This window comes from Pocillopora damicornis, chromosome 7, assembly GCF_964200805.1.
Source record: "Pocillopora damicornis chromosome 7, jaPocDami1.2, whole genome shotgun sequence".
Taxonomy (NCBI): domain Eukaryota; kingdom Metazoa; phylum Cnidaria; class Anthozoa; order Scleractinia; family Pocilloporidae; genus Pocillopora; species Pocillopora damicornis.
The window spans coordinates 19,809,011-19,829,678 of NC_142676.1; the positions used below are offsets into that span (position 1 = coordinate 19,809,011).

Consider the following 20,668-nt stretch of genomic DNA (forward strand, 5'->3'; position numbering starts at 1 on the left):
TTGTCTCAACCAATCATGGCATGGTATCTTCCTCTATCCTGATTGGCCGTTGTAATTATTTTGGCTTTAGTCTTACGACACTCGATCCAAAAGCATTATCTTCCTGCGCAATCAGTTTATGATTCATCATCAACAAAAGAACACAACACGCCATTAAAAATTCATAAGCCTTTATTTTCTGGGACATTAAGAAACAATTTGACATATCTATGAATTAAAGTTTATTTCCGATCGCATTGAGCGATAAAGCAAAATTTTATAAAAAAAAATTCGCGCAAACAAAAGTTTGTCAAGCCTTTAATGTAACTGCAGAGTGCCCAGGGAGGTACTGTGGCACCTTTACCAAACTCTCCCACCCCTACCATGCTGCAGAAACACCGCAAGCCCAACGTTCACCTGGAACGTATCATTATCTACCATTGTGAACGCACTCGTTCCACGCCTCTACGGCCACGTTTCCTAATGAAAAGACTGAAAACGAATGCACTTCAAGCTTATTGTCCATTCAATCTGAAATTTTTTTCCAATTGCTCCAAATTTTGGTATATGTATCTACATATCGCACTCGAAAAGGGAAAACATTTCCTCAGATTTATACTTCTATATAATTCTATTCCTGAACAAAATCAGGTCTATTCTTTGAGATAATTGAAGCCATTTGCAGCTGTTTGAAGATCAATTTGAAAAACAAATGAAATTCCAAGCGCTACTCCGTGTCATAGAAGTCATTTAGTAAAGGCATGTCACACAATGACAGGCCTGTCACGCGTTGATCCGGTCACGACATGACAATTGTCATGAACGTTTTGTTTTGGGCGGCAAAGCCGGGGGAGGAGCGTCTTCGTGATTAGTTAATTCCACATTCCCGGTCATGGGTTCATGCCCTCCGGGTACCCTAGGGGGAATCGGAGGTGGAATTCGACGAGGCCCCCTATTTGGTTCCCTTGGGGGTATTGGAGGGGCATCGTCGTCATCTTGAGCAATGTTCTGACACCTATCTATTGTCACTGACTTAGTTGGTTTTCGAGGGATACTTGGAATAATATCCGACATTTGCCGACGTACAGGCGAAGTCACATGTTCGGAAGGCCTATCGCCATTCACCAACGCCGCACGATGTTTTGTCTGATTTGAAGGTTTTCTCGGAGGTATATCAGGCGGAGGCTCTTGCTCCGGAAAGTTCTCGATGTTAACATAGTCGGGTTCTGTGTCTTCAAGCAACGGAGATTCGGAAATCGTTTCCGAGACGCTGTCAGGGGGCAGGAAGGAAATCGTTGACAAAGGCGTCCTTGGGGTGCTCGGAGATAGCGATGTCGTTGAAGGAAACATGTCGCTGTCTGGTAAGAAAATGTACGAAGCTTGAGAGGCGCTTCTTCTCAAAGACGTCTGAGATGTGATTGACAGACGAGACTGTAGATAACTCGGCCTTGTGCCTGGCGATCTGAGGGAAATGTCCGTCTTGCGAGGCTGAAACGGTAAAAAAGCCAAAAAACCTTCAGAAAACGATAACAACACACCGGACGAAAGCTTACTAGGGTCTTTTTGTTCAAAGATTCGCGGAGGAAAAAGAAAGAAATTGACCCTTTGACCTCAAAGAGTGACTTACATCTCCTTACAATGTCACACGCGAATCCTCCTTAAGCTCTTGATGTTAAACAAATTCTCCTTGTCAGCACCTTAGGAAATGTGTGGGGAACAGTACGAAGAATGTGTACACTGGCGCTAAGGTGTAAAAGGTTTAATGCACAACATATACACTTACATGCTTGACAAGCTGTCTACAGTTTCGTGGCTCGATTTCCAGAGACAAGTCGTATAGGTAGTCTTCCATTTCTTTGTCACTTCTTCCCTCAAACGGATCTAACGTCTCTAGATATTCCTAGAATAAAACACAAACTCTGTTACAAACTGTAAGGCGACAAAATTAAGGGACAAGCAACAGAAACCTCTGATTCATACACAAAATGTTGTGTAAAAGGTGAAAAAAGAAAACAAAACAAAACAGAGCAATTCTCGAGTGAGCGTCGAAAGCAATGCGGTCAGCATCAGCTTTCAAATTCTTTGAGGTGGCCAATTTAAATATCAATTCAGTCAATAAAACCAAAGTTATCAAGACTGCACATACTCAGTCAATCAGTCAAGAAACGGTCAATGCCAGTGAGTGCGCTTCAGTGACATTTCCCGCCAAAGACAGCGCACGCATTCTGTTAATTCTTACCGTAATGAAGGACTCTTTCTGAAGACAGTAGGGCTGGTTCTGATACTGTTGGATTTCACCGGTGATTTCAGCGACTTTTCTCCTATTGCAAAAAAATTTAGAGTAACAATAGAAAAGAAGGGAAATAAATTAATCATATGTTTTTTCACTAGTTAGGAGAACTGCTCAAATCAAAAGGTGGCCTCTGATCTCACCTCTTACTAAAGTTTATGATCCCTTTTGGATAATTGGGTAGAAAATCTGGATTTCCTTCTTCAGTCTTCAGAATATTTGTTAAGTACATACCTATAGTAAACAAAGGAAACAATATTTTATTCCTTTACACAGCAGTGGCAGATCCATGGGGAGGGAGTCCCAGGGGGTCCCAGGGGGTTCGGAGATACGGACCTTCCCCCCAATTAGACTCGTTGACTTTTCTAACTCCTTCTGACACCAACATTCGTGCAACGACAGGATCATAAGTTACTACTCAATATAGAGTATTTACAATTTACTTGCTTAGGAATATTTCTTTGCTTATTTACAATAGTGTGCTAGTTAAAATGTCTGAGTTTCTCGATCAAATTTTGACCACAACCCCTTAGACAAACCTTCTCCGATCCCCTCCCCCCCCCCCCCCCCCGCACAGCAATGGGTGATTAACAAAAATAGAAATGCTCATAACGTACCAAAGAAAGGCACACAGGGGGGGTTGATGGAACGTAATTTTTCGATGTACTTCTTGTAATGATCGCTGCTAAGCTCTTTCGCCTCCTCCAAAATTTGCTTCCGTCTAGGGCTCAGCTCCTGTAGAGAAGAAAAGACAAAATCGGAACATAAACAAAGCAAAACTACCTCATCTTGAGAATGCATAGATAGTCCTAGGTCCAGATCTTTAAACACTCTCTAACGAATAAATCGGTATCCGACGGATAAGTGATGAAAAAAGTACTGCCCTATCCACCAGGTAGAGATTTACGCAGTGGATAGAGTTATCCACCCCTCGAAAAACCGGAACCTGCATGTCAAGTTATACACGATTTAATACGTTCAATACTAGCAAATGGGAACTGTAGGACTGAGCATCAACTACACGCCGGGACTTCGAACTCAGGCGCAATTTTAACGCAATACACGAGCCTCAAATGCAATAACCATGAATAACTACGGTGGACCCTCATTCTAAAAGCTTGGACGCGAGCCTAGGAGAAACTGAATAGAGTGCACCAAGTGAATGCATAGTCTTAAATTCTCTTGAAATCACTTTGAAAGGCAAATCTCGCCTTTCTGAACAGCTTTTTTATGACGTCCATTAGACACCTAAACACACTTTGGCAGGAACTTATGAGAAGAATAATGAAGAAAAACGTCAAAGGAAAGTTCATGTGAGTTAATATCTCAGCTAAAGGAAACCTTGTATGAGGGGACAGGAAGAAGTGAGGTCCTGGAAATGAGGATGGACTTGATACACGAGACCCAGTTTTCCTACCTCACGTCCACAAAAATCGAATGGAAACCTCGCATTGCATTGTGAACAGGATGATACCGGAGAGAAAGAAATCAGTACCGTCACACTACCAATTTGTAACAAAACAGAGTTTGAGTAAAGTAAAATGAGTGACAAACTTACTGCAAACGTGTGATTAAGTCTGAAGATAGGAGACGAATTGATTGCACTGACTACTTCTAGAATACCATTGAAATTGTTTAATTCTTGAAAAACCTGAAATAAAAATGGAAGAGAGAGTACAATAAAAATTAAAGAGATATCCTTACAAGCCAAAATCGTATTCTCAAATCATATATTTCCCACATGCTGGAATCGTGGATACACCCCTATTTTTCTGCACTTAGCACGGTCAACGTACGCTCCGGCGTTAACCCTTTCACTCCCAGAAGTGATTAACGTGTAACTTCTCCCTATAACATTCATACATTATCCACCAAACAGGTAATGAGAATACTCAAACTTATCAGGTAGAGGTTGTGTTCTTGATCAAGCATCAAATTCTCGTAGATAAATTACAGAGAAATGGGTAGCAGCAAGAAAGGGGAGTTAACAACCACATCCTGGGAGTCTCTCAATACTCACTGTTAAAATGTCGATAACTCTGTTTAAAACTGCTACTCTCTCTTCTAAATTCGCAAACTCCAACATGCTCTTCTCAAACCACATAGTGATCTTGTTCGTGTGATGGATCATCTTCAGAAGATTCGGTGAAGTAAGATATTTAATGTCTTCCTTCGTCCACACACTTCCTACAAGTTCTGAAGGGCGGACAGCTCTGACAAAAAAAAATTGATAAACTGAAAAAATGTCATAATTTTTTTCCTCTCTATAAAGGGATGTACCAGATTCGTTATCTAAGACTAACCAAATTGACAGGAAATGTCTGATTGAAAACTGCACGCGAATTGATGTAACTTAGAAACAGCCAATCAGAGGCAATATACGGGTTTCCGCAAAACACGTCACATGTATACCGATACAATTTTCACCAAACTAGCAACCATTCCCTCACACTTTTTTTCCGCTGAGAAGCGAAGATAAACCAGTGAGAAATTAAGTATTTCATGAAAAATTACACTTCCCTTGGAGATATAACTTGGAATAACAGTAAGTTTTTCAGTCTCCCAAAATTTTCATACGTATCGTTTTAAGAGAAACTAAACGAGATACTTGAGAAAAGTTCTGGGGGACAAATAAATTGTATATAAGCGCGTGAGTGCAAACTGGACGAGTAACGGGTTAAGGAAATACGAAAATTAGAGTGTCTCTTTCGAAAGATGACAAAAATCTTCCATTTAAAAAGACAGTTTGTTGTACTGACAACATATTTTTACCTGTACAGCTCTGACTCGATGATAGTTAACTGCCGAGCAATCTCAATTGGATGCAGCTACGGGAAAATAAATAGGAAATTATACATCAACGTTTATACTAATTACGTTTGAAACATCATTAAACCTAAACGAAAGTATTGAAGACAAGCTACGCAATGCTTTAGTCAAAGCGGTCGTAAAATTATCCAAGGGAAAAACAGTGATAAGTAAAATTGAATAAATCCACTACCTGTGACACTATTTGGCTAAGTGTCGTAACATTAAAACCAAAGTTAACATGATATAACAGTCTAACAGAACAAACGGCAAAATCACAGAGAGACTGGGGGAACTTTACATAGATTGAAATAAAAGCCTTCAAGCGCGGGAAAATGCAGGTTAGCGAGTCGTGATAAATTCTAGTTTAGCATCTGATTGGCTAAGAAGGCGCACGAGTTTTTATGTAAACCAATCATAGCGCGTATTGAAGTAAAGCCATCGCAATCTCCCTTTATTTGTGACACTTGATTTCTAGTTAAATAAAAACTTTAGTTTTTTGTAACACAATTCATTATCAACGACGCCAAAAGAAAATATCCACAAATCAAACGTACGGTGAGGATGTCGAATCTTTCGATGTCGTTGCAAGCTGCTATATGCCATTCTGTCGGTGGCGGCTCTTTCTCAAATGTAATTTCTGGAGCAATGTCATTGTCGGAATTCGTCTGAAAGGAAAGGAAATTATCATTGAACTTTATTGAATGAATTTAACTTATTTTACTGACGCAGTGGCAGTCCAAAATTGTAACAAGCACGTCGGAGGGGCCTGAAAAGAATGAGTTGAGACTAAAGTTAGAATTCATCAAAAAAAATACTGCTACCTTTCTGGCGATAACTTTTTTTATAGACTCCACCCAGCGTCTCATGGCTTTGCCTTTGACTGTGTCCAAGAACTCGTTGAGTTTCGTCAACAGCTGCGAATCGCGTTCAAAATCATAGCAGTGGTTGTCCACCCAATGGCGAATAACATTTAAAACTCTGATCAGATGAAAAAAATATCTCAAAATGCAACAAGATAAATAACTTTAGTGAAAGAGGTGTCGTTCTTTAGAATGTCTCGAAGAAGACTACCTCAAAGATGTCCTCTTCGTTCAAATACCTACCTTAATTGCACTGGTTGGGCATATTCCTTTCTGAATCTTTTGAGGTCTTCACGCACAACAGGCTCCCCCCTGGCCATGGCTAATTCATCTTGTTCGCTAGGGGGAGGCTCAGGTATTTCAAACGTGAGATGCAGTTAAAGCTTCAAACTGTTTAACACCACTGTTAATTACAACTACTACGCTGGCATTATAACTGAGATGTGCATCTTTAAATAGACGTTATCAACTTCACAGAGGAAAGAAATAATCTCCAAAGCCGTAAACACACGTTGAATTTGTACTTTCTTTAGATATTTATCACTCGGATGGTAAACAAAATGTAACGTGAATAATTTATGTAAAAGGATATCTCTGAATTAAATAACCTAAGAGCTCTGTTGGTTTGCAGAATGATCGGTAAGTGGTCAGAAAAGTCCTCACAAAGGTTGGATCTGCAGCAAAATTAAAGAAACGGGAAGGTTAAGAAATGTTCGCAATGACAGGCAATGTTAATATGAACTCGCTCTTTCCTTTAGTATGTTTTGTTTCTTGTTGTAGTTAAAGCGTTCAGGTGGCTTTTTCAGTGCCTACATAGAGCGTTTCGTACTGACGGTTGAAAAACCAAAACCAGGCTGATAACATTTGCCAATAACAACATAATAAAACTTCTTAAGGAACCAGTGAGAAACCAAACTGCGAAGAAAAATGACTGAAGCGCGGGAAAATGCGAGCGACACATTTAAGATTGGTCTAAGTCTTGCATCTGATTGGTTAAGAATGACGCGAGTTGTGTTTGTGCCAATCACGTTGCGAAGAAAGCGAAACCATTGCAATCCAAGATAGCTCTATTTCAACACACATAAATTTGTTCTAAACCTCCATGATCAAATTCCTCCGACGATTAATATTCAGTTTTAGAACTGATTAACCTGTGAGGATGAAACTTACCCGCATACTTGTGATGGGTCAACCTTTCAATCAACTTTATCAATGTTCCACCTTTGATGACAGGCGCATTACTTGTGCTCTGTGAGAAGATACGATCAGCCGTTCAGACTACTTAATAAAAAGGTTGCTACGAAGGCGGAAAAAAACTGTTTAAAATACTCCAATGGTAAAATCTTGAAATCCTAGTAATGACATTCAAGTGAAAGCTATCGAGCAGTATTTTAATGCCGTTCTATTTTCTAGGCTGCCCTAGGTGGTTTTAGATAACAGTCTATATAGGAAACTTTGAGGTGTGACCCACAGGGGAAGCTGTAAATTTTAATCAACGTGGAACCTCGCTGATACGGTCACCAATGGGCCCAACTAATGGAGTGGCCAGGGCAGGGTTACATTTCATAATCGCATCTTAATTTGCCAAAGCAGGTGTTCGCGTCAAGATTCACTTCCTTTATCGTGTTTGTAATGAAAACTGGGAGGAGTGTTGTTTACTTACTTACTAAATTTGTACAACAAATCGGCCGTTTGATTAGTAAATGACAGAGATCAATGAAATTAACACGTGACAGGGGTTTTGGTTTTCTAAATTTAGCCCTCGTGGCCGTAATGACGCGGTAATATTAAAAAGGATTCTACCGTTTGCGACTCTAAAATATGGCTGTTGACCATAATAAGGAAAGTTTTTCCTGAGAAAATGCAAGCCCGCTTTGCCGGGCCAAAAAACAGGCGGCCGTAATAACGAGATGACCGTAAGGCGGGGATCCACTGTATGTGGATAAAACCCCAGCGGATAACCATTAACCCTTTAACTCCCAAGATCTGATTGTTAATTCTCCCCACTGACTGCTACATATTTCCTTGTAAATAAGTTGCGAGAATTTGGTTTTAGATCAAGATAACAACTACCCGATACATTTGAGTATTCTCATTACCTGTTTGCTGGATGGTGCAAGGATATTGTAGGGAGAAGTTACTTATTAATCACTTTTGGGAGTTAAAGGGTTAAAACGAAAGCTACAGAGCAATACTAGGAGTTAGTTTTCTTTGTTAGTTTGACGCCAGTTTGGCTATCAGCAAAATCTGAACATAGAAGGCCAGAACGTGTCAATAACATTTCACAATTTTGTCATTCATACCCCTTGTCCATCCTCGAACACAATGTTGTCTTCAGCGTCTTTGACAGCAAAACTGAGAGGGAAATGAAACACTCAAACTGTCAAAAAAAATCTACTTGAAAACTCAATAAACAAGTTTTCCAAAAATTCAAAAATGATTTTCCAGCCATGAACAGTTAGTTGCATAAGATGCCAATTTGTGAGTGAACTTACCAGTACTCCTCAGGACTCGGCATTCTAAGAGGAATTGCCTTCTCTTCTTCTAACAGAAGATGATCCAACATTCTGTCCAGAGTACTGTTCAGAGACAAAAATAACGAATCATATACAAAGGTAAAAGGTGCAATCGATCCAAGTGCCCCCACCATCTACCCGGAGCTTATCCCAGTTTTTATAGCATGAAGCGATGGATGGGACTCCAGTCTATCGCGAGCTACCGCCACCAGACTGTTCGCCCGTACCCATTTACTGTCCTGGTTGGAGAGAGAGGCACTGTGAGGCTAAAGTACCTTGCCCATGAACACAACTAGATGACTCGGCCAGGTCTCGCACCCAGACCTCTAGACCTGGGGCCCAGTGCGCTGGCCGCGGGTCACCGCGCATCCCGTGTAACGAACAAAAGAAGTCGTAAAATGCAAAGCGTGTTTTAAATGGCTCACATTTACCTTCTCATGTAGATTGTCATTAGTACTGACATCCATTCGTTTTTCTCCTCTTCTGTCTTGCATGTAAAGACGGCCTTGGGTTGATCTCTGTCCACAATCTCAAATGCATTCTTAACATCTGGTTTAACAAAAGAAAAACCTTAATTCATAATATGGTTTGCTAGTGTTTCATTAACACACAACATGCAAGGCCACAAGTTTCTGCAACTCATTTTACAGTGGAAATTAGAGTAGAGTAGAGCAGAGCAGGAGTAATTTTGGCGAGGTCTATGGCGAGGTCTATTACAAAGTTTATATGACACGCATCCTGCATACTGCTAGGATCAGCAATGTCGAAAGCGTAATGTCTGTAGATAGAAATAATCCTCTACAAACATTACGCTTTCGACATTGCTGATCCTAGCAGTATGCAGGATGCGTGTCATATAAACTTCGTAATAGACCTCGCTCACCGTGGAGTTTCTGTGGCTCAGCGGTTAGAGTATCGGAGTGCAGAATGCGAAGATCTGAGGTTCGATTCCTCATGGGGACTCAGAACTTTTTCTTTGTCCCACGCTCGTGACAAGCCGAAAACATCTTTCTCTGTTTATCAGGTATTTACACACTCCACTTCCGAATCCGAAGGTCTGAGGTTCGATTCTTCATGGGGAATCAGAATTTTTTCTTTGTCCCACGCTCGTGACAAGACGAAAACATCTTTCTCTGTTTATCAGCTCCACTTTCTCCTTCAAAGATATTACTTGGTGAGGTTAGCGGTCGTTTAATACCCAGTCAGTCGAGACGTTTCGTACGCAATGAGTGACGTCTGTTCACACGCTCGCGGGTGAGGTATTTCGAATAAATGTAAGGATCGATCGGCGGTTTGGGCACGAACCGATTCAAACTTGGGTACGAATCGACTATATATGTGTACGAAACGACCAGATACTGTGGTATTCTAGTTACCTTCTGTATCATCAAGATTGTTGATTTCAATCTTTCTTATATAATACTTTTCTTTCAGTCGATACTCGGGTGATGGCCCTGTCAATGAAAGTCTTGTATTCTGAAAAATGCATTGAAAACAAGATCATTAATTATAATTAGTAATAATATTTAATCAGAGAATGAACATATGTCCATGGATTTGACTTGTGGTTAGGCCTCGTTACTAATGGTTGGGCACGAGCGTTTTCTTCGGAAATATGAGGCCTCCAGAAACGCAAGTTGGTGAGAAGTCTGCAAGGGATCTAGCACATATACAACATCCCTGTCTCTTTCTGTTGGCCCAACTGATCAAACATACTCTATCACAGAACCAGTCACCGATAGGGGCTGGTCAGACACTGAATATGCAGACAGTCAGCCATATGGCTAGACAGTCATCAATCATTCAAAACACCAAAAGACAGAGACAGTCATTTAAATACACGCAGACAGTCAGGCATGTATAGGGTTTGTACAAGTCATCGTACACCTGGAAAATCAAGCACTTTTCCCAGCCTGAAAAGTGAAAGAATTTGGAAAGTAACTGGAGATTGATTCATTATTACTCTGCGAACAAAAAAGAAAGAGGTACTTTTACTGAAGAATGGTTTCCTCGTTATTTTGAAAATAAATTCTCAATCAAATGTCCAGGGAAATATTCCAAAAAATTCTGCGTTTATTTACAGAACTTTTTGGGTTTACAACAATCCTTCACTAGATCAGTCGTTCAATTAATCTGTCGGTCATTTTTTAAGGTTGTTCATTGGTCAATGGCTTACTTTGTCAAAAGGAAGGTCAGTCAACAAATTCAAATTAACGATAAAAAACACGCGATGAAATATATAACGATAAAATATTACCTGTTTGCAACAGATAAGAAGACCATCCAAGAGAAAACAATATCTTTCAGTGTCCCTTTTGTTTGGATGAATCTTACCAAGGGTTCCCTCTGTGAGAGTAAAAATTAACCACATACATCAGTCAAAGAAGCTACATACATCAGAAGCTACATACATGTACATCAGTCGAAGAAGCTCCATACATCAGAAGCTACATACATCAGACAGAAACTACATACATCGGAAACTACATACATGTACATCAGTCAAAGAAGTTTCATACATCAGAAGCTACATACATCAGTCATAGACGCTCCAAAAAAAAAGAAACTCATGTAGATTCAAGTTTGTGATTCCTTCTTCACTGAAGACATATTAGTTACAACTGACCTTACCTTTCATTACTTCTGTACAAGACTGTGAAATATCTCTCCCCTTCAAAGATACAAAAAAAGAAAGAGCTTAGAAACACAACGAGTCATGAGAAGGCATTCTTCTAAACAAACATGAGTGTCTAATAGAAAGCATGGTGTCTAGTTCTTTGATACCTAACTTATTTTTTTTACCGTAGAGTTGGAAAAGAGTTATTTTCTATATATTACTTTTGTAGGCTTTGGTGAAATGGTCAATATCACATTGTCGTCATGCCATAATGTAACTGGTAGTAACTAAAAGGAACCATTTTAATGGAAACTATTAAGGACTTAGGAAATATTTTATGAAAAGGACACTAATAAAACTGAAGTCATTCAGTTAAGTATTATATCAGATATGAATACGACCAGTAATTCAGTGATAGTTGAGAACCACTTTTCTGACCTGAAAGTTGTATTTTTTTAAGTTTGGACACTTAACATTTTCAGTCATGCAGAGGCTTGGATCCCTGGGTAAAGTCAAGGGGGTAAATATAATATTTTTGTACTCTTTATAGCAACAGATCAAGTAATAACCTCCCATCCTTCAATGCTTCTTTGTAATTCATTCATGATCACAGCTGCTGATCGGAAAGCTCCTGATTTCCTTTTCTGCGCTTTTGTGAACTGGTCCCTACCAAAAACAGGTTGTGACAATTTAGTAATCTGAATGATTTTAAAACCAATTCAAAGAGAAACATTATGTGGTCGGCCAGCATGCCCTCATTTTTGGTGCAGCACAATGTGCATCTCACTACCTACATGAACATTTAAAATGAGTTGGCATACATATCTGTAGATTCTGAAGGAGAATGTAGTTTTCCAATAGAATAACCAAAATTCTATTCCTAACACCTTCCAATGGAAGTGATATTTCCAAAAGTTACGACACAAAAGAGTAGCAGAAGTCAGATGAACATCAGGAAGGGTAAAAATGTTGTCTGATGAACTTCATTGGAATCTTTTCATGGAGTCCTTCCCAATCCAATAGAGTCCAATGGAGTCCATCAGAATCCATCTAAATTACTGAAGTCTTAGTGGTAATCATAATACTCAGACAATTGCAGGATGCATGAAATATGCCTGGTTTTTACAGCCATGGGACAAAAAGCTCATTTCAAGCCTGGATGACATGGAATGTACCTCATTCTTCAAGTGTGAATGACTTCAAATCTTGCTCTTCAGAGGTTTGCTGGGGTCTGGCACTGACAATTATCAGCACCAGACCCCTTACAAACCTCTTGTCCACTTACATTACCTAGGGCCTCCTACTTTCCCATGGGCAGAGAAATGCTTGAGACAAAGCCCTAGGAATAGAGGTCTGTTCACATGCTAAAAATGATGAATCTCCTCGAACCATTTTGTGTTTATTTTCAACTTACTCTCTTCTCTTTGTGATATTTCCCAATGATTGGACAATTCTCTCCATCTGTGCTTGAAGTGGTCCCAGTGCACTCTGGGCCTGTCAATAAATAAATGCATCTTAGCTGGTCCTACACACTTTTATAGGAAAAATGAGAGAGATGGTCAAAACATAAGAACAAAGTGGACAAAAAGCATTTTTTGGCTTGCATTGAAAGTACTAGGTACCCATAAAGATAAAGTTAAGAAACCTGCAAAGACAGGGCTAAATTCATTGTAACATTTTCAAAATATTTTCTTTCTGAAATGGGTTACCTACTTATAAAAGCAGAGTACTTTTAATTTAAATAATTTAGAAATACTGTTTATTTCTTTGTTTTAAATTGTACCTGCTCCAAGCTCTCAATGTCATCTTCATCAGGAGAGGTCCTAAGCAGCAACTGCAAAAAGTGAAATCATCATGGCTTAATTTAGGTCACTTGATTCTTATGCACAAGACCTTCTGGAAGTGAATCTGCTTCAGCAAGGATTACCTTATGGTGCTATCAGCCATGAGATTTATTTACAGTGTGATTACTGTTACCCAATCTCTGACACCATACTGACCAATCCAATAGTCCATTTTACAGTTGTGTGCTTGGTTGCCAAGCCTTTGAACAGGAGTGAGGCTAAGGGTGACCTTGTTATGATACAAACCTTGCTGCTTTTGAAATGCAAATTAATTTGTTATCACGCTAACTAGATTCTGGTCTCTAACACAACAAGGTCACCTTCAGCCTCACTCCAAATCAAAGGCTTGGCAACTAAGTACACAACTGTAAAATGGCCTCTTACAGGGAAAGTAAACATGGTTTCCATCTGGATTCTCTTTTACCTTAGCTTGTTAATGTCCTAAGCACTGATTGGAGGTTACTGTGTGTCTAAGCTCATTCAATGAAAGTTTTTTGCCATTTTTGTTGGAATATACATGTGGAGTTAAGATGACATACGGTTAAAGTTTACACGCCCTGTAACCTTGGTTAAAATTGATCTGAAAACAGTAGTAATTCTCCTTACTGTCTACCATACAATTTTTATGACGTTTGTTCTGAGAAATTGCTATTGGATCAACTAACAATCCCCTAATTGATATTTTCCTTATTCTCGTGACTTGTCTGCTTGATATTGTATCAATATCGTAAGGGAAATTCTGTGTTGGTCATTCATTGCACTCTGCAATAAGAATCACTTGCTGTTACCTTAATGAGGTCAAAGTAGTGCAAGCAATGATGGACAGGCATCATAAGCATCTTGGGAAGGCAATATTGCACAGCTTCCTTGAAACCTGGGCCTTTTGCCTGGAGAAAAAAAAGTTATGATCATTGTCTTTGAAACTGAACTGAATCAGCTAATGCATAACTTTGTTTCATCTTAATTCCATATTTAATTTAGCTGGTTTGCAAAGAAAGTTATCCACTTCCTGAGCAAAGATGGAGTATTTTGGAGCCTCTAATCCTCCAATTGAAAATTGAAGGCAATTCTTCTGCAAAATTGTGACTCTCTTATTAGTAAGGGGGGGAAGGGGTAAGGGCAAGGGGGGAGATGGGGGAAGGAGCAACAATTTGAAAAAAAGCAGGTAAATTTGGGAAAAGTTAGGTAGCCAGAATATTTTACTCCTCATAAACAATCATACCTTGAAGTATTCATCCACTGGAGTTCTTAACAACAACTCTGAAAGTTTTCCACCTATGCCAAGATGTCTGTACTGTTTGCTTGCTGAAGCAGTCTGCTCACTGGTATAAGTGTAGTAAACTTCAAACTCGGCATTCTACAGTACATCAAAACATGGATAAACAAAAAACAAACCAACTAACTTTCAAACCCACAGGACTGGAAAACCAGCTAGGTCCAATTTAAGGATGACTCTAAGCCCGTAAAAAGAGAATTTTAGCCCTTTAACCCTTCAACTCTTAAGATCTCAATAGTAATACTCCCTACAATTCTGTGATGTTGGTTTGGAGAATTTGGTATTGGATCAACTTATAATCCCCTGACTGATATTTTTCTATATTCTCATTACTTATCTGCTTGACTTTGTATTGATATTGTAAGGAGAAATTCTGTCATGGTCACTTATGAGAGTTAAAGGGTTAACTTTTGTAAGTGACCAGGACAGAATTTCTCCTTATAATGTCATTACAATATCAGCAAAAAAGTAATGCAAATAAAGAAAAATATAAATCAAGCAATTATTATTTGAATCAATACCAAATTTTCTGAGCTAACATCAAAAGAAATGTATGGCAGACAATAAGGAAAAATTCTAATGGGAGCTTGGAGTGAAAGGGTTAAAACTTCTTTGATCAAAAACTAACGATCGTCAGATGACCAAAAAAAATTGGGAAAACTTGACTTTTACTTTTCTGTCATTAACACTTCATACCTCTGCCATTTCTTCAAAGCATTCCCCGATTGCTGGCTGTTTGCCTTCATCTGCAACTTCAATTGCTGCCTCCAACAAACCCAGCAATGTAACAGAGAACTCATAGATGTCAGTAATATTGCTGAAAATCCTGCTGATATCCTGCAAATAAGATTAATTCATAACAAGTTAAAATACTCCAGCTCACAATTTCCCACAATCAGTTTTTGCGTCTGCCTCACAGAAAAGATCATGATCAACATACATCAATAGTTTTGATATGTGACAGGGAGTGACTCTCCCCTCCCCCTTGACAAAATTCTAGCTGGGCATCTGTGGAAAACATAAGTAAGAAAAGTACCTCATGCAGAAAAAGATCCTTGGCTTCAATAAAAGGAGCTCTGAAGACCTTTGAGGGGAAAGTAAAACAACATCACTTTCAAAATAACTCACAAGGCACACTCTGAGTTTTATCGCAAGTACAGCCAACAAACAGTTTGTTACCACTATATCAAGCTTTACATATGACATGAAGAATAAATGTTGTGATTAGGCTGATAAGGTTAAAACATGCTGCCCCCAGTTAGGTACATGGGAGTTCCCACAGGGAAAACGCACCTATTCCCCTGGCCTCAATTCTTCTTGTTTACACACACCGTTTTCTTTCTAGTTTAATTCAATCTTTTTAAGTACATACAGAAGTTAAACAAAGGTTAACATCACTGTCAGATTAAATGAGTAAGTCACCTATTTCGTCTCAAAAAAGTAATGCACACTTCAGAATCAAGAAGCAGGGGAAAACATTGCCTCCTCTTGCTTCTAGAGAACTATAAATTATATTAAGCCTCATAAAGATCAGAGGAGAGGAGTCAAACTCAACAAAGAATAGCTGAGTGGGGTAGGAGTATGCATTATGGAGGACTGGGCTGAGTCATATTTCTTAACCCTTTAACTCCCAGAAGTGATTAACACAAAACTTCTCCCTACAATATCCATACATTTTTCAGCAAACAGGTAATGAGAATATTCAAACTTATCAGGTAGAAGCTGCTATCTTGATTTAGCACCAAGTTCTCATAACTAATTTACAAGGAAATATGTATCAGCTACAGGGGAGAATTAACAATCAGATCTTGGGAGGTAAAGGGTTAAGTCTTACAAAATCACTTAAACGCAACATATGCAAATTAAAGAAAATATTACCTTGATAATCATATTCAAATCTCTGATGTATTGTGCTTCAGCAATCATCATTTCACGTACAACTTCATCATAGGTCAGAGCTGCCTGACTGCTCAATGTCTGTCATACAAAATAATAACTTTGATAATTAGTCACCAAAACAATGTGAACAAAAGCTATCACAATAATAATTGTTATAACAGATTGGCTAGCTGACTGACCCAATGACCTAAAGCCCTCACTCACCCACTAAATAACTGACTCACAGAAAGAATACCTGACTGACTCACTGGCTCCTTGAATGACTGATTGTCTGACTATTGACATTCTGACTGTCTGGCTGACTGACTGACTGTATAACTGATTATTAATTTAACGGACCGTCTGACTGTGAATATCAATACAATACTTTATTTCAAAATAATCAGCATTTTTAATAACAAGCCCTGTTATTAACCCTTAACCTTCCAGAAGTGATTAACATGTAACTTCTCCCTATAATATCCATACGTTATTCAGCAAACAGGTAATGAGAATACCCAAACTTATCAGGTAGAAGTTATCTTGATCTAACACTAAATTCTCATAATTCATTTATGAGGAAATGTGTAGCAGCTGGAGGGGAGAATTAACAATCAGATCTTGAGAGTTAAAGGGTTAAGAAAAAGGAAAGCCAGAGGTTAATCCCATATTAAGGATCTCTGAAAAAAATAAAGATATATAAAAAAAGAAATAAATTTTACATCATGAAAACAAGTTAATAAAAATATATAAAAATCACAGAAATATTATTAAAAAAAGTATCAAATGCCCAATCAATAAACATTCATGTGATTTTTAAATCTTAGTTTAAACTTGTTGGTGTTTCGAATATCATGGCAATTTATTACATTACTTGGAAGATCATTCCAAAACTTGATTATCTTAACAAAGAAGGAATATTTACAACAATTTAATTTTGAGTTTGGTTTGCATCTTATATTGATGGTTGGATCTCGTCTTAGTGCTCCTGCACAGTTCAAAATAATCATTGAACTTTGGACTATTAAGATTGGATACAATCTTATAGCATTCCACCAGGGATGGAAATTCCCTCTTTTGTTCTAAGGAGTTCCATTTTGTCTGTCTGTCTGTCTGTCTGTCTGTCTGTCTGTCTGTCTGATTGACTGACTGACTGACAGACTAACTTGCCCTTTTGCTGATTCATTGCCTAACTACTTGCTAGTTGGCTGACTGTGTCACAGTTGACTGATCCCCATGCTAATTAATCAACTGAATTCCTCACCTATTAATGTTGGATACCTTTATCAAAAAGAGAGTTGGAATTATCAAGGAAAGAGTGAAGGCTGTCAATTGCTTTTTTCTTTTTACTAACCTCTGCTTCCACTGATGTCTCCACATCATCAGGATGAAACATGTCCATCAATACCTATCAAAAAAAATATAAAATGCATCAGGTTACTGAGTGCACAAGTTGGATTACAACCCTCTCATAGATATGAAACTGCAGTTTGCTGGGGCACCTTGTGATGCTAAAAGAGACCTGCCAAAAACACAACTTAGTAACCATAGCAACTAGTTCACAAAACCACCTGATGGCAGGTGTAATGCCCTGACCATATCATTGCCATCAAATGAAAAAGGACTTCTATGCTTTCATTGCCAGAGTACAGTGCTTTATTTAATACCAATAAAAAATATTAACCAAGTTCAACAAATTAACAGCCAAATTCAGAGATCAAAAGCTTATCCTCACAGCCATTACAGAGGTGAACAAAAAGGTACAACTGACCTTGTCTGCAAACAGAGCCACCTTAATGTCTTGGCAAGTAATTTCAACATGCCTGATATTCTTCACATAGTTACCAGCAAGCTAAAATAAAAAAGAAAAAAAAACATATCATGATAAAAAAAATCTCTACTGTGAACCTAAAGCTCAAAACCTTTCTTTCAGCGAGTTTTCCCAATAAACAAGTAAACAAGCCTATCCTTTACGCAAAAACCCTATATTTACCATAATATCAATTTTTTTTTTCAATCAGATGAGTTATCACTCTATTTTGTAAGCCTAAAAATGCTTACACCTTTTGTGATGTTTGTCATAATGTCAAGACAATTCTTGCTTTGGTATTCTATGAAATATAATTTTCAGCTATTTACTGTGACTTTCCACAACCCATAAGAGCCCTGTATTTTGTATGTATTTGATTGGGAAGGATGACTTTGAACATTTCTTGCATCAAACATTGCATTCATCCAATACTTTGTCATGTATTTTCTGTATATAATTCATAAGCCTTTCATATGTCTTTTGCAAAATAATATCCTTTTAATATGTGTCTAATCTCCTTGATACCATCTCTAGATTAACATTAACTATTCTTAACCCTTTAACTCTCATGAGTGACCAAGCCAGAATTTCTCCTTACAATATCATTACAGTATCAACCAGATAAGTGATGAGAATGAAGAAAAATATCAATTTGGGGATAATTAGTTAATCCAATACTAAATTCTCTGACCTAACATTATAAGAATTGTAGGGTTGACAGTAAGGAGAATGACAAATTTGATCTGGGAGTTAAAGGGTTAAATCATTTACCTTTAAAATATCGGCAGATATGTACTCCATAACAGCCACAATGTAAAGGCTTACTTGGGATTCCACCCTGAATCCAAGAATATCCTGCAGACCACAACAAAATTTCTTTGTCAGGGTGTTTAAGTACAGATGTTTTGAGGTGTGGATGGCAGGTGGAAGTCAGGAGTTCTTGCCTGTGACACCTACGCATAATTTTTCTAAGCACCATTTGGTTTTAAAGGATGAAACAAGGAAACTGCAACTAATGGGTTGAAGTCAAAGCAAATTAGAAGTAGTTGCAATCTTCTTCCAAGAAATGCACTGTGCCTACTTTGAAGTTCCTGAATACAAAAAACTATTTCCCAATCCTAACACTCTAATAACATCCTTTGAAACAACTCAAAACACAACATTTTATGGTAGAATCACTGCTAAGTTTCACGTAAGCAATAGGCAAAAAAATTAAGACAATAATTAGTATGATTTGGAACAATTTAAGAGTGAACCGCAAAGTGAGTTTTCATTTTGAGTTGCAAACAATAACTCAGTCGGATGTTTTGTACATTGAGAAAAGTTAAAGTTTGTCTACAACTTTTTTAATCCGATAGTGGAAGAGGAAGTAGCGGTAGTGGAAGTTTATGTTTCTCACAAGAATAGCGGGGCACGCACAAACAATTGGACGAGCAGCTGAGGGTTAAGTTATTAAGATCTAACGACATGTTTTTACAAGATTAACATAAAAATCGATCGGACATCTTGAAAGTAATTCTTGCACTGCCACTAGCACAAAGTATATCTCAAATAAACAATAAACAACTTGTTACTTGTACACAATCCAAAGTGAAAGAAAAATAGGAAGTTCTTCAAAGCGAATCCTAATAACGTTGTTGATCAATTCAATAAACGAAATGGATATACCAACATGACAGCTGCTTCAATTTTAACAAGGAAAACAAACTGCGCTCCTAGCACGAACTCAACATCACCTTGATTATAGCATGCACTTTGTCCGCCGGTAAAACCACAGGATTTCTCTTCCTTCCCCTTTCGATCGCAGCTTGCGCATCTGCGATTGCCCATTTATCAATCGGATGAGGGAATGAGCTCATAACTCGTTCCTCCACGTCGGCGACTGAACGTGGCTGGCAGGCGCACAGATGATTCATGAGTTGGACGATCAAAGACTCGATATACTCCAGCGCTTCGTCGTGTACTTTCAACGCAGGGTGAACCTGCGATTGCACCTAAAAGCGAATTTGAAAGGCCCAGTAAGTTATGACCCAATTTCAATCACGCCTCCTTGTCCTCAACCTACAAAATTCGCAAAGCAACTAACAATACCGTACAGTAACGTTCTAAGCCGAAAAACCGCATCCCTTGAATACGAACCTTGCTTTTCAGAGATCGAAGATCACATCTGCATGCAGGTTGAGGAGATCAATCAATCGGAATGTCACCCTTTTCCCCCGAAAGCGGAATGATGGGTCGAATTCTCGCACAACTGCTTACCTTTCTGAGCGCGGGTACAAACATTCCCTTCCATTTTGTGGCGGTTAAATTGTTTTCATACTCAGATATGGGCATGATATCCTGCAGTAATCACATATCATTCCAAACCACAGCTAACAGAGTCGATAATTGTAATCATTTCTTGAGATCCAATGAAATTTCTGACTGAGGCTTTTACAAAAGCGCGCACGTACTGTGAAGTCCGCTTCCTCTCGTTGCACCGGATTTGCGGCTTACATAATTGGCCTGACAGCCTAAGACTGCAAGATCCTGACAAGGGAAACCGACTTTTAAATGCTGATGACCTACTTCGGCAGTTTGTGGGCTGATATACAAAAGAGAGGAAGCAAGAATCGGAAATATTACATCAAAACAATGAGTTCGGGATCAATCGATTGCAGTGGGCATGCATGTCTGAATAGCCCTTCGCGCATCAAATGATTGGCATTGCACGCTGACACAATACCATTGCGGACAGCTTTCGCTTTCCGGTAGTCTGAGAAGTCACAAGTTTTGGCAAAAGAAGAC

The 20,668-nt window shown here is 38.6% G+C and overlaps 1 protein-coding gene across 2 annotated transcripts; it reads right to left on the minus strand.

Moving 5' to 3' along the window:
• Positions 1-153: 153 nt before the first annotated feature.
• LOC113673576 (son of sevenless homolog 1) lies at positions 154-20,575 on the minus strand. Of its 2 annotated transcripts, none has more exons than XM_027190011.2 (32): positions 20,141-20,575; positions 19,618-19,875; positions 18,653-18,736; positions 17,843-17,923; positions 17,426-17,479; positions 16,072-16,170; positions 15,230-15,277; positions 14,890-15,030; positions 14,140-14,274; positions 13,706-13,804; positions 12,857-12,907; positions 12,488-12,567; positions 11,643-11,739; positions 11,088-11,127; positions 10,714-10,802; positions 9,833-9,932; positions 8,888-9,005; positions 8,436-8,519; positions 8,244-8,295; positions 7,111-7,189; positions 6,533-6,614; positions 6,184-6,306; positions 5,902-6,058; positions 5,635-5,745; positions 5,042-5,097; positions 4,290-4,482; positions 3,828-3,920; positions 2,887-3,004; positions 2,413-2,503; positions 2,219-2,300; positions 1,763-1,879; positions 154-1,467 (listed from the first exon to the last, which is right to left on the minus strand). In XM_027190011.2, the coding sequence occupies exons 1-32, from the start codon at positions 20,213-20,215 to the stop codon at positions 796-798; spliced, it is 3,759 nt and encodes a 1,252-aa protein (XP_027045812.2). In that variant the 5' UTR covers positions 20,216-20,575; the 3' UTR covers positions 154-795. The 2 variants fall into 2 exon arrangements, with proteins under 2 accessions (XP_027045812.2, XP_089067231.1); XM_089211105.1 differs by having other exon boundaries at positions 20,021-20,529.
• Between the last annotated feature and the right edge of the window lie 93 nt (positions 20,576-20,668).